Raw genomic sequence first — 13540 nt, forward strand, 5'->3', positions numbered from 1 at the left:
ATCATGCCATGCTCAATCTGTAAAATGCATGTGACGCATTTGCAATTTTTGATCAACAGATTCAGCACCGCCGAGCGAGATACAGTGTAGCCAGACTTGTCGTGGAATTATATCGAGATCAAGATGATACGAAACTCGATGCGGAACCTGACGCTAATCCTATCCTGATCGCCCACTAGCTCACTATATACCCTGCCTGCTCAAGCACAAGTAAGCATAGTTCTGACTCTCATAATCGCCCAGCTACTCGTACACGCTAACTAGTATGAGACGACGCATCCTTAATAATAATTAACGCCATAGGAGGGACTGAATTCAGGGAAGGGAACAAACAACGATACACGAAGAAAACAGCATGTGGAGGCAAATCTGACGGACGGAAACGGAAACAAACAAGATAGGGTGAATAAAGAATATCGGAAATCAGGTGAAGATAATAATCGTGCTGGCCGGACCGTTCGAACTTTCGTTCTTCAGCGTTCAGCATTCTCCTCGGACGTATTCATGCGGGGCTAAGCGTCTTGCCTGCACTGCCAACCCACCTCCACACGCGCAATTCGTCCCCCCCTGCGACCTCCTCCAGGTTGGTCCGCACGTTCGCATTGCCCTCGACGACACGCTCGACGCGTTCCCACAAGCGTCTGCGCGCTCTCACCGAATGTTCGTCCTGTAAAATGAGATCGCGTAACTGGAGTGACGACAGGTAGGGTTGCGGCGCGGTCACAGGGTCGGTATGATGCGCCATTTCTTGGTTTCGCAAAAGATCCAGTGCGATTTGCACCAATGAAGCGACACGTTCATCCTCTATGTGTTTCTGGGCCTGCCGCCGCCTGAACGCGAAGACGCTGACAATCAGAAGTGCACCCGCTGCCGGAAGTCGGTTGTCAATTGAGCACGAGATTGGAACGCAATGGAGGAAAAACATACTGATGATCGACTTGTTCCATTCCGCCCACGATTCTCTGGCCTGCACTCTAAGCGCACAATCCCAGCTCATGACCGGGGTCCGATGGGCAAGGTATCGACGGCCCCTAGAACATAAAACACGTAAAGATACCGTTCGCGCAATCGATGGACAATGAAGACGTACTCAGCATCTTCGCCCATGAAGACCCCGCCCCATTGTATGAGTTGTTGAATAGCCTCATTGAACGTATCATCCAATGTGCCTAGCAAATTTGGCTACGATAGGAGCTGAGGTCAGCACGCGAAGTAAGGACTGACGATGGAACTACGTGACATACAGCAGTCTTCCTTCTCAAGTCTTCCTTCAGCTTCTCGAGTTGCACGCCCCAGCGTTTCGCTTCTGTTGCTTCATCACCTTCGGGTAAGCCCACGCCGGTGCCCTCACAGAGTCTCCTCCCTCGTTCAGCGGCAAGCATGGCCTCTACCGCCTTCCCAAGGACGCCGATATGGCGCTTGCGGCGGGGGTCTTCCTCGCAATGCGGTGACAATGCTATAGGTCCCATGCCAGGCATTCCGTCCAGCACGAGTGATAGAGCCGAATACACGAGGTGAGGGACATCGGTACTTGGTGAGAGCGAGTGTCCGGGACGCGTAAAGGTTGTCGGAGACTTTGATAGTGAGGCCGATGTTCCCGGTACAGGGAGAAAATAGAGGAGGGGATGTGGCCGGACAATGTAGCCTGTGTCACAGGTCATAGTGGAAGGCGTGCATGTAGCATGCAGCGGACAGGGCGTGCAGGTATCTGGATACGGCAGAGGCGAAAGCGGGAGAGGCGGACAAGCTTCCGCCAAAACCACGGATGATTCTGCTGCAGAGTCGTGATGCACCCCACGCTCTGGAGAATGCGTGGGAATGGGAGAGCGAACGGACGCGGTGTCGTTCGCCTCAGGCGTCACGTAGAGTGTCGTCCGATTCTCGTTGTTGCAACTCTCCACCGCAGCCCAATGTGCTCTGAGGCTTTCAAGGTGAGCATTGGTGGCCTTGCCAGTATCACAGAACCCAATCTGCGCCGACTGCTGCTTATACTGCAAGACTGCGCCGGAGCCCAATAGCGCAAACAGAGCCAAGACGATGCGAAGGAAGATCGGCGCAGACGCAGATCCTGAACGGGATGCTCGCCGAGTCGTATCACCGCCTTGCGAGATACAACGGGAGACAGCTGTCACTTGATCCTCCTCCGCCTCACCTTCGGACTCCATGATAGCTTCAGCTTCAGTATTTTCCGCTATGGCTTCCTGAAGCGCTTGAATTTGTTCATCCTCTTCGGTCTCTTCTTGTTGCTTCAGATGGTCGGTCGGTGACATGACTCTTCGGCTCGCTGAAGCTTCGGGCACAAGTTTGCTCTTCTGTCCCCGCTCCATTGATGCTCGTGTCTCCCGCTGCAGCCCAGGAGGTAGCTGCGGCTCGAAACTACTCTCCGGAGGTTTCACGCCTGGTGCTCTCCCCTTCCCCTTATCCTTGGACGGGGAGGAAGGCGGAGACGAGAGGTACTGAGGCGGAGCAGACATCGACTTACGCGATTTAAGGGGATGAGGAGCAACACTGGTTCGCCTTGTACGCGGTCGAACCGGTGAAGGACGCGCTGGCGAGGATGACTCGGCACCGGACTGGAAAATGTTGTGATCCTCCCAGCCAGAGTCTTCCGGGAAGGCTTGCGAGACACGCCGCGCACGGCTACCCGCATCTGTGGTCTATTCAAGTGGAGTATGAGTAAAGGTGTCGCGGTGCTTTCTTCGAATACATACGCTCTTCTTGTTTCGGCCAACTTTGCGTACCATAACTTCTTCTTCGGGTTCACTCTCCTCGTTTACGGTTGGTTGCACAGGCTTTGTTGTCCTACGCTTAGACGGCCCTCCGATTGTCGGTTCAGCTGTTGATCTGCGACGCTTGGGCTGCAGGCATATATAATGAACACACATCCATGCTGTCAGTTTACAACCGGACTCACAGGAGCTGGTTCGGGCTCCTGTGGCTGTTCTTCGGATGGAGCACGAGACGGTCGCCTCGAAGATCGTCGCAAAGGCTGCCAAGCATGGTATGTTAAGCATACAATTGATATCTCTCACCGCTTACCACCTTCCCTTCATTTAGCGGCCTCCCTGTGATTCCATCTTTGATTCCGTCATCGCTGGCTTGACTGTTCTCGCGCTTTAACCTGTCCTTTTTCAATTTCTTCGATTTCGCCTTGATCTCCTCGTTGAACAGTTGGACAAGTTTGGGCTTGGTGTACGGAGAGGGGTAGACTACGTTGTGGAAACCAAATACACCGAGAAGCTGCGGTACAGTGAGAGTAGATGGATCGAAATCGGGTTCCAGGTAGTCCCCGCGGGCAACGATTTGGGCGGCAGTCAAGCGCGACATAGCGTGTATGTCGTAAAACACGGTGAGCGTGAGGACGGAGATGGAAGTTCGTATTTAGATCACGTCGCGCTCGTTTTCCCACGACAACATCCGTATAAACAGCACGTGCCTCGCGACAGTTCGCCACGTGCACGCCACACTAGTCGCGACTCAGGCGCCGTGGACTCTCCGTGGACCCGCCATAGTTAGGGTGGGCGGCAGCAACAGTGTTTCTGACACTTCTTGGTATAAGTGTTGGCTCATATCAGCGATCCGCACGGACTATCCTCGCGGGAGACTCTCCCTTTCCTGCGCCCAATACCATGTGTAGCTGGGGGCACCCCGAATGGTCGGGTCATTACCTCCTTCACCTGTCTCGTCTCCTCGAAAATCGCCGAGAAGAACTCCGCGAAGAGTTGATTGACAAATGATGTGACACCCATGCTCATGTCCTCATTTTGAACGCGCTCGATGATGGCCGTGCTTAGCGTGACAGACAGCAGTCGGTGAATTGAATTCCTTCTATCTGACTCTCAATGATAGATTTTTGAGGCCACTTGACAGAACTTATTTGTTTCGACGTACTGTCTGGCTGTAGCGACGGTAACACGGTCGGGATTCTTGACAATGGCGACAGTGTTTCCAAACACAGCACGGTAGAAAGAGATGTTCAGACTGAGTTCAGAGCAAGATCGGATAGCCTGAGCTGCATTTTCGTCTGTTGATTGGCGATAAAACCAGAGATGCTGCCTACCAGGGAAGGCTCTGCTGGTGGTTGTACCTTGTGCTGCCACAGAACATATGAACGTCCAAGGTAATGTCGACATACTACACGTAAAGCCTTTGCGAATAGCGTCCAGCAGATCGTCCAAAAACGCGCTCCTTGGGACTATAACCTTGAAAGATATGCACGAAAAGGTTTCTCACCGAGCACCGAGTACCAAAGAGAAAGGTTGCTGTGCACGTTGATACGGAGTAATGGAGGTTCCTACAATTTGGAGCGATCATGCCTGTGTCACCAAACCTGGTGATCATTGACAGAGTGAGAGAACTGGCAGCTTCCACCAAGGACAGAGGACAGACGAGCCTTGCACTTCCTACGACGGTGAGACTGATTAGCGTGAAAGCACCCGCTATCATTATGATTCAGAGGTCCATCAGGTATGATATACGTATAGGATATATTCAGGATACCAGCACTTGAAAGCCGAACGTACCGATAACTACCCACGGTGCAGTGTTGTGACGACCATCCAGAAAGCTGTGTGAAGATCTAAATGGTAGTACAGATATACCGCACGAAAGAGGCCACGAGTAAGTAGATGAGTGTACAGTGGAATATGCCGAAAGCGCCAAAAATGCGAAGATGCGTGTTGGTTTGACGGGGTGACGTGTGGGCGCCATTAGATATTCTGACATAGTGTACAGTTAAACGTGATGCGATCTCGGAAGAGGGCAGCTGAAAAAGGACAGTTAGCTCTGTGAGATCAGGCTATAGAACGAGGACATACGGAGCACGATCAGCGCAGCGAGGCATGCCACTACTACAATGTAAACGAAGGTGTATTTCACCACCTAACAAGTTGGAGTAGAGTATCAATGTCTTGTTACCAATGCTGCGACGCTAATCGACGTACGATCCAACGACGTTGCCGTCTTTGTTTCGTTGAGAAAAGTGGCGGTCGTATCTGCTTGGATGGTCGTAACCAGACTAAAAAAAACCTTTAGTTCAAGGGACAAAATGATCACTTGCACATCAAATGACTTACACATCATCGTGGAATGCAGCTTGTCGACAAAGGGGATGAGGGTAGGAGGCGTCATGATAATCAACAATATGTGTGCCAATAAGAAATCCGAGCTCCACAAAGACATCTCAACTATCTTCACCACATACTCGCGCGCAGGTTGCGACAAAGCAGAATTGCCTAGTCCCCGTCCATACCATTTACCTGACCACCAGGCACGATTCGTCTCGTCATGCTTGTACTCCCGCGACAGGAAGACAGCTATCAGGATCTTCTGGATGGCGCGCTGGATAGCGATGATGGAGATCGCCCCAAGAACGGCGTGTGACGCATCCCACAGCTCGAGGAACCACTACACACAAATTAGTAACCACGCCTGTCATTTTGATAGAAAACTTACGAAGAATTCGAAAAATGCGATAAGACCGAACAGGGCGAGGAAATGAGCAAGTGCGGCCATTACCGAAGCGAATCTCGTCCAAGATTCCATCATCGGCCCTAGGAACAACGAAATGAAGAACAGAGCCAACAAGATCGCCGCGTTCCATACGACGGGCCCAACAGCAATGACGGCAATGCGGATGAATGGACTGGGATTCTGTTGCCCGAGGTGATTCGGGAACGATTTCACGAACATATACGCGACAACAAATATCGTAGCTTGACAGATCGGCCACACGATCTCAGAGAAGATGACGGCTTTCCACCTTGCGCGGGGGACGTCTCCAGATAACTTCTCCGAAGGATGACCGAGTTTCTTCTTCTTGTAACCAGTGATCATCGTTCGCGAGAGACGACAATAGCCGTACCAACTGCTGGCCTTTGTGCGAGAATTGCCGCGAGACATCCAACGCAAGAACTCCCGATAATCGATGATGAAGTCGGGGAAAGAGAACTGATGCGGGTTGAATACGAAAGGCGCGATACACAATGAGAGGACCGAGAACCAGAAGTAGATCAGGTACGGTGTCCAGATGGCCATAGTGGCATACAAGAGTAGAAGAACGTTGCGCATGCCCATATAGATACTAGGACCAGCGAAGCGGGAATAGAGTATGGTGAAGGATATCCGCGTGGTTGCAAATCCACGTCCCGTGGCGATGTACCGCGCGCCGCCGAACGTCAGATTGCTCAAGATGGACTGCGAGTAGATCTGGGTGGAAAAGACTTCGAAAATGGGAGAAAGGGATAGGAAATGTTTTCCAAGACGAATCAATGCCTTTCCTGTGCCTCGTTCGAGCAGTTCTGTAAGAGGAGATCAGTATGTATATAAAAGCAGGGGAATAATACGTGCCTTGCAAGAATAGTGGCAAGAAAGCGATGAAGAAGACCAAAAAGATGGATATGATGCATCGTTTAATCCACTGGAAGACGGGGGTTAAATTGTAACAACCGGGCTGACCACCAATAACGTCCCCTTGCGAATTGATAATGCAAACCGCGAGTTCCTTATTCAATGTGCCGATATACAAGACTGTAAAGAGGAAAGCTCAGATATAGGATGGCAATATATTGAATGAGACTCACGAGTGACCATGAAGATCTGGATGGAGTAGATAACCAAGATGTTGTTGATGTGGAATCCAGGATGTCCATAATAGAAGGTGAGGAAACGGTCCAAGGGTAACTGGGTACCCAGATAGTAGTACTCTCTGCTAAGCATTTGCTCACCCATACCAGTCCCCAGTTTCGTCTGGAAGTTCAGGATGGTGCCGAAGCCAAGGTCACGACCCTTTCCGCACTGGTAGTACTCCGAGTGTTTGATGCGCCCACCACGGCCGATAGCGTTCATACCAGCGAAAATGTCCTCGTTAAGATGCAGACCCTTCTGAGCCTTAGAGACACCACCGCGCGTGGCCATGAATGCCGCGTTCAAGAAATCGGGGTGACCGTAGTGCAGCTTGCCGCCGATCCAAGCCAAAACGCGCGGAGTCATCGTACCGAACGTCTGTTCCTTACCTGCTGCAATGTCACCCAGAACACCAATGTTCTCTGAGAAGATGTACTCGCGAGTACCCACGATCGCCACAGGGGATCTTTTGAACTCCTTGTGACCCCATTGTGCATACGGGCTTTGACTGGAGATAGTGTATTCCTCAAACTCACCAAGGATGCTCCGAATCTTGATGCATTCCTCCAGGTAGTTATCCTGGTTGGCATCGATGAGCTGCAGGTATTCGCCACGGTAGAAGATGATCGCATGATTCTGGTTGTCGGACTTGCCATCACCGAGAATGGGATTGCCGGGAAGCTCAATGCGGAACTTGGGCATCCGCTTCCCAGTCTTGCTGTCCACCTCTGAATGACCATCAATGAGTACAGAAAACAATCGCGGGTCTCCACCCTTCGGACCGGGTTCTTCGTCGAGGTATGCAATCTGCAGATCCGGGTATGCACGCAGGAGAAACTCGGCGTTCTCAAGCTCCTCCTTGTTGAACTTGGCATACCGCTGCATGGACACAGTGAACTTGAACTTCCGCCTCGACATACGCTCCAGCTCACGCTCGAGTCTGTCCGTGTTCCCGGCGAACCGCTGCACAATCTGCGGGTTCTCGACGCGATACAACAGCTTGATGGCCTTGGCATAGTTCATCATCCCGGACACCGTACGGTAGAGTGTCTGCGCGCGGAGCGAAGCCCAGATGCGGGTACGAAGAGTGTACTCGGGTGCGGCAGTCTTGAATCCAATGCAGTAGAATGGCAGATCATCCGTGCGGTTGTTTGACTTCTCGTTAGTAGTACCAGTGCCGTCAAACGTTGACGTCTCCGACTCCTCCGCCAAAATCTTGGTATCTTTCACGAAATTGTCCCATTCAACAGGGTGTAGCTGCTTCAGATATTCGAGGAGGGTAACGCGAGTATTCTGATCCTCCTCCCTGATAATCTCACGCAAGCTCAGCAGGATCTTCTCGGAGTAATGGGGTACTAGAACCGTGAACGTCGGCATGGCATCAACCGGAAGAGGATCGGGAAGCGCAGTGGTGAGGGATGACGCAAAGAAGGAGATACGACGTTCAGCCTCGCCGCCTGGAGGGAAGAAGTCACTTTCGTTGCCGTTATTATGAGTGAAGAACGGAGGAGCTCGAAGGACACGGCGACCGTCTGGTCCATCAACTTGATGATATAGGAGACGTTGCACATGGTGGATAGATAAAAGATGTTCGCGGTACATGGAAATGATGATGGCATTCCATACTTGAGAAACAAGAACCTGTTGACACCATCAGCGCCACTATAGCATGCCTATAACGTTCAAGATATACCTTCGGTTTGTATTTGATCTCCATCTCCGCAGTAGCGAGTAGCTTCGCGTAGATCCTCTTCGGCATCCTGGTATATACCTCTTTCCAGGGCGTCCAAATCGACAGACCGAGATAGAAGGAGCGGGAGACACTAAACACCACCACCCAGATGATGTACCAGAGGTACGTGTCCAGGAAGAACAGCACTAGGTCCATCACGTACATGATTGCGAGCGCGAATGGCACTTGATTCGAACAAAGGGCTGTACCGAACAACTTATCGCTACAACCTTGCACCGTTGTGCGGGCCATCACGGCAATGGGACTACTGAAAGAGGACGTCAAGAAGAAGTATGATTCCACAAACTTGCAGCCGAAGACCAATGACCATAGAGAGATAGACCCCAAACGGGCGGCAACGCTCAAACCAGGGTAGGACGCTGTGAACGTCTGCGATGCCATATATTTGCGCGACTTGCCCGCGACCCGATCACCAAACATGCGACCAGATGGAATAACACCGAAGGCCACCGTGGCAACGACGGAAACGAAGAACTGTACAATTCCGACGATGAGCGGTGTGTGCGACGCCGAATCGTTAACCATGGCAATATACACGGTGGGACCTCCGGTGAGCGCCAGGACGATGACTAAGAATATGAGCCTAGTCGTAAGATGGGACGCGTTATTCCATGTTGTTGGGATGTAGGCAAACTCGGCCAGTGTCGCAGCAATCATGATTGCGGTAGCAACCGCGCCGCCAAGTGCCGTCGCAGACCAAGTCATGGCCGCAGAAGGAGCTGCCTTCTTGTACGGTGCATACACTTTCGGTGAATTAAAGGCGGTATAGAACCAATATACCGCGACGTGTAAGATCCAGATACGATTGAAGTTGACCAAAAGGTGGGCGATAGATCGCCTCTCGAAGTAGGTCTTGAAGAACACACGATTCCAGGCAATCTTCCCGAATTTCGTGAAACGTTGAGCGGGTGGAATGTCAATGAGCCGCGTCTGCAATACACGTCAGCAAGAAAAAAGAGAGCCAGCTGCAGGAGTCAAGCGCATACATTGTCTTGCAGGACAATCTTTGCAATTCCTTCGGGGTACCAGAATAGCTGGTTAATGTCGTCGTAACCAATGATCTGATCGTGATCCTTTTCTCTTCTGACGAACTTCCCTTCAACCACTTCGTAGCCCTGATCACGCATGAACCTGTAGATGGGCTTGATTACGGCTTCCAGGTACAGTCCCTCCGGAACAGGATCCACTCTGTTCTGGCACTCCGGACTCCGGTAGTAGTCGTCTGCGCACTTGAAGATGAAACACAGACATTCGGGGGTAAAACGTACGTTGCCTGCTTCAGCCCAGCACAGAAGGTAAAGTGCTACCTGGCGCAGGCGGTCATACTGGCTCATGTTGTTCATGGCGTTCCGCCATCTGTTTAGTGCGCTATCAAGTGACTTCGTGCTGGCTGTGCTAAGTTTGCCTTTGACGCTACGAAGGCGCTGAAGGCCGGGGTTTTGTGACTGTCCCACTGCATCGTCTAGGTTGAGTTGCGCTGCAAAGTACCACTTGCGGTAGTTCGCGTGTTGACCGCCAATATAATCAGCATGGACAGTGAGGAGAGCTTGGTTCGGTGTCATGCGCGAAGCTCGGGAATCGAGGAGATGCATGAGGAAGTCGAACTGTGTTGCAGCAGGCATTTCAGCACTGTGACAACTCTTCGTGTAAAGCATCGTACGTACCATGTTCCGCATGGAATCCCTCTGGAAACCAAATTTCTGCGCGAGATCCAGAAATATATCTTCTATCTCTTCTGTCGACATGGGTATCTGGCGCTCTGCCGACCAAGCAGGATACGGCTCATGGGAGCCAGGTATATCAGAGAACGGGTTGTAAGGAGCGTGTGCGCTTGAGCTACCACTCATGTGTGAGTCCACAGATGCGCTATAATGGCGGTCGTATTCGTTCACATCGTCGGTGCTGGCTGTAGCTACGGATGATAACGTCAGTCCATTGTTACCATGTGGGCTGTCGTCGCGAAGAGCACAGTGTGAGGACAAAAAGTACAGCAGCAGTATAGCGGGGGATGGCGTAAGAGATGGACATGCATCACGACATCCAACGAGTTCGTAAATTGGACACATTGACACTAACAGCTATTACGGTTGAAGAAAAATGGATGACTTACATAGAGTGGATTGACCATCGTATCCAGCCTGTGTCAAAGGGACACTACTGGCATTACGACTACTATAGGGATCGCCGGGGTCGGAATCGTTGGAATACTGACGCAAAGGTGGACCGTATGGGGAAGTCCCACCAGCGAACGGGTTTTGTAGACCATAGCCGGGTCGGGCAGCCATGGGGTATGAGGAGAAGGGTCTGGCAGAGCGAGGGTATCAGGCAGAAAATGTCAGTGCGTAAGGAACGACACGACCTGCAACAAGCTTGTTGTTGGGTCTGGTGAAGGAGAGAACACTGAACGGCAGCGCTGTTGTTTCCAGGACCCATTCCTGTGCCGACCCCGTGGGAATCCGTTGCGAATCCTCTTTTGGTCCGAGTCGCTGGCAGCTGGCTCTCCCAGCAACGGCTGCACACTGTCGTACTATCTGGCTCCAACGCGTTTCATCGGAACAGCGCATAGCAGTACAAGTATTTCCACCAAAAAATTTGGGGATGTCGCACGCCATGTCCGATTTTCTGTCAAAGAAAAAATTTGAACATTCACGACATACCGTGATCTCTGAAGGATCGATACACCTATTCAGCTTAAACTATATGTCCACCCTCATGAACTATGACGAATACAGTACACTATCTCATAATACATAACATGGTAATGCATAATACCTCGTAGTGCATAGGCCTTGGGCGGCACGAAACTGCCCTTCACAGCCAAAATCCAATGCCATAATGCATAAAATCTCATAATGCATAGCAAAATCCGGGCACCGACGCTATGCATTATGAGATACTGTACTTTCCTCGCGCGTTACCGGGTACGGTCTCCCGTCTATAGTAAAAACCGTTTTGTGCAACTCGCCTGCTATCTGCACTCTTTTCTACTCAAGGTGAGGTTCAATGGGTTCCTAGTTGCAAGCACGGCAGGGAATTAACTGCTACAGCTGACCCGCGCTGTACAGGCTGTGGGAAGGGCCCTCGTGACAGATCAAGAGGTGGACGTGCCAGAGGCGAATATTGCTGGCGCGGGCTGCTGCCCTTCCTGTTGCGCACTTTCACTTATGTCTTTGCCAATGCCCATACCCTCTCCCGTTCTGCCCGCGGAGAAGAATAGCAGCGTGTGCAAGTCATCAATCCTCAAGTCATGGAAGTCGGCCTCAGGTAGCCTCTCTGCGCAGTTGCTGCACAACGGGCGCGCGCAACACTTCTCAGAGGCACCGCTGCAGGACATGCTGATGAAGCACCGACGGTCGAGTCTCCTCGACGGCATCGCATTCACGCGACGTGGCTCCATAGTCTCGTTCTCGACACTTGCTGACATCCCAGCGAGCCCTGCGTTGCCCGAGCAATTTGGGTATATGCAACCGTTGCGGTTGAAGGCAGTCGCAGCTGGGCGAGAAGGAGAAGAGCGCGTTCCCGCGTAAGCAGGGCAACATACTTGTCTGCGTCGTCGCGCCTGAATACGGCACGCTCACCACCGTGGCATGGCGTGGTGTTCGCCATCAGCAAAAGTGTCCAAACTCTGCAACGCCAGGCAGGGTTTGTAAGCAGGGGGGTCAGATTGCGTCGCGATGCAGGGAGCTGTAAAAGGCAAGCGAGGTGGTATGAGTTTGTAAGTCAAAGTCCCCCGGACATAGGTATGTATATTCTGGGAGAGCCCTGTTGAGTATGTAGATGGTATACAGACATAGGCAATTATTCTGTATATAGGTGGATATTATATACATTGCTGTGACATTACTCTCGAGTACTCGCGTGCTACAGCGGCGCATAGCCTTTGTCGCCGTACTCGTCCTCTTCACCATCCTCGCCATCCTCCGGGCCAAGATCTTCAACCTCTTCATGATCACTTCCTTCGCCTCCAGTGCCCTGCTCATCTTCATCGTCATCCGAATCCCTGTAGCCGTAGTCATCTTCTTCCTGTCCAATCTGACCTTCGTCTTTGTCTTGCACCAAACAATCCACGGATTGCTTGTCATCATCCGACTTGTCATCGTCTATATCCATCCCATCCCCGACCATTGGCAGGGTGATACCTGTTCCCTTGTGTCCGACACCACCACCGAGGTATCTCATGAACATGTCACGATCGAAGAACCTGAGTGACCGTAAGAAAATGCAACAAATGAAGTAAATCAGGGAAAGCACGTACATATTAACATAATAGAATAGCCAATCCTCGTCGTTGTCTTCAGAATGTCGTGCAATGGAAGGCGGTAGAAGGTCAGATGTTCGTCCATGGGCAAAGGCCGGAATGAGGTGCACTCCTCGGAGGACTTCGTCGGGATTAAGGAAGCCAAATGGCTTGTAGTCGTCAATGTCAACAAACCCGACACGGTGCAAGCGGCGGGTCTCGAAGCCACCTGGTGCTGTAAGATCGCGACCAAACCAACGTACCCACAGAAAGTCCATGTGTTGTGGCTGTCTGGATATCGGTAGCAGCCTGCGGTAACACACATTGACGTGAAAGACTCCAATGACACGGGCGTACCAATAAGGGTGTTGATCAGCATCTTCACCATCTTCGTGTGATAGCACCATGACATCGGGGTGTGTGCGAGGATTTATGGAATCCTGGGCGTGGCGCATATCGTACGTGGTGTAATTGATTCGGAGAACCTTGTGACGGAACAACTTGTTGTCAAGGAATGAAATTTGATCACGTTCCTTGTCTGTGAACATATCTTCATCACCATTGTATGCGCATCCGGTGAGGCGAGCGAGAAGGTGATCCTTGAGTGACGGCATGAACATCTGTGTTGCGAAAGAATTTGTCATCGAAAATATAGTGGAAGTAGTCAGGAAGTTAACGCACCTTGAATGCGGGATCTCCTTTGTTCCGTATCACAAAGCTTGTAATGTCCTCGCAGAAACGCTGTGACTTGGACATGTGGTAATGCACTTTCGGGAATGTGCGCGGAAGTGGCTCTTCGTCGGCGAAGTCAAGGCGTGTATCATCTGGAGGCTCCTCGGGATCATCGTCGAAGTCCATTGCATCCTGAGTGCGGTCAAGCTGGTGCTGTGCCTCCTGATCCAGGATCTCTTTCTCTCATCTCTTCA

General features: G+C 51.5%; 4 protein-coding genes across 4 annotated transcripts; 1 reads left to right on the forward strand and 3 right to left on the reverse strand.

The window, feature by feature from the left end:
* Positions 1–502: 502 nt before the first annotated feature.
* On the reverse strand, positions 503–3327 carry SCP_0406090 (hypothetical protein; the record flags this gene model as incomplete). Its single annotated transcript, XM_027757338.1, has 7 exons — positions 503–867; positions 928–1031; positions 1091–1182; positions 1245–2657; positions 2712–2858; positions 2915–2989; positions 3040–3327. 7 exons carry the CDS (start codon positions 3325–3327, stop codon positions 503–505), a joined length of 2484 nt encoding a protein of 827 aa, XP_027613139.1.
* Positions 3328–4709: 1382 nt separating this feature from the next.
* Positions 4710–10662, reverse strand: SCP_0406100 (1,3-beta-glucan synthase component FKS1; the record flags this gene model as incomplete). The annotated part of the gene is made up of 11 exons (XM_027757339.1): positions 4710–4765; positions 4818–4881; positions 4944–5017; positions 5076–5406; positions 5455–6299; positions 6349–6528; positions 6582–8265; positions 8318–9307; positions 9364–9981; positions 10042–10289; positions 10488–10662. 11 exons carry the CDS (start codon positions 10660–10662, stop codon positions 4710–4712), a joined length of 5265 nt encoding a protein of 1754 aa, XP_027613140.1.
* An 891-nt stretch (positions 10663–11553) lies between these two features.
* Positions 11554–11904, forward strand: SCP_0406110 (hypothetical protein; the record flags this gene model as incomplete). The annotated part of the gene is made up of 1 exon (XM_027757340.1): positions 11554–11904. The coding sequence occupies one exon, from the start codon at positions 11554–11556 to the stop codon at positions 11902–11904; it is 351 nt and encodes a 116-aa protein (XP_027613141.1).
* Positions 11905–12238: 334 nt separating this feature from the next.
* Positions 12239–13472, reverse strand: SCP_0406120 (hypothetical protein; the record flags this gene model as incomplete). Its single annotated transcript, XM_027757341.1, has 4 exons — positions 12239–12578; positions 12633–12923; positions 12972–13234; positions 13296–13472. The coding sequence occupies 4 exons, from the start codon at positions 13470–13472 to the stop codon at positions 12239–12241; spliced, it is 1071 nt and encodes a 356-aa protein (XP_027613142.1).
* Positions 13473–13540: the final 68 nt, after the last annotated feature.

The sequence above is a fragment of the Sparassis crispa genome (assembly GCF_003851025.1).
Source record: "Sparassis crispa DNA, contig_000003F, whole genome shotgun sequence".
NCBI lineage: Eukaryota > Fungi > Basidiomycota > Agaricomycetes > Polyporales > Sparassidaceae > Sparassis > Sparassis crispa.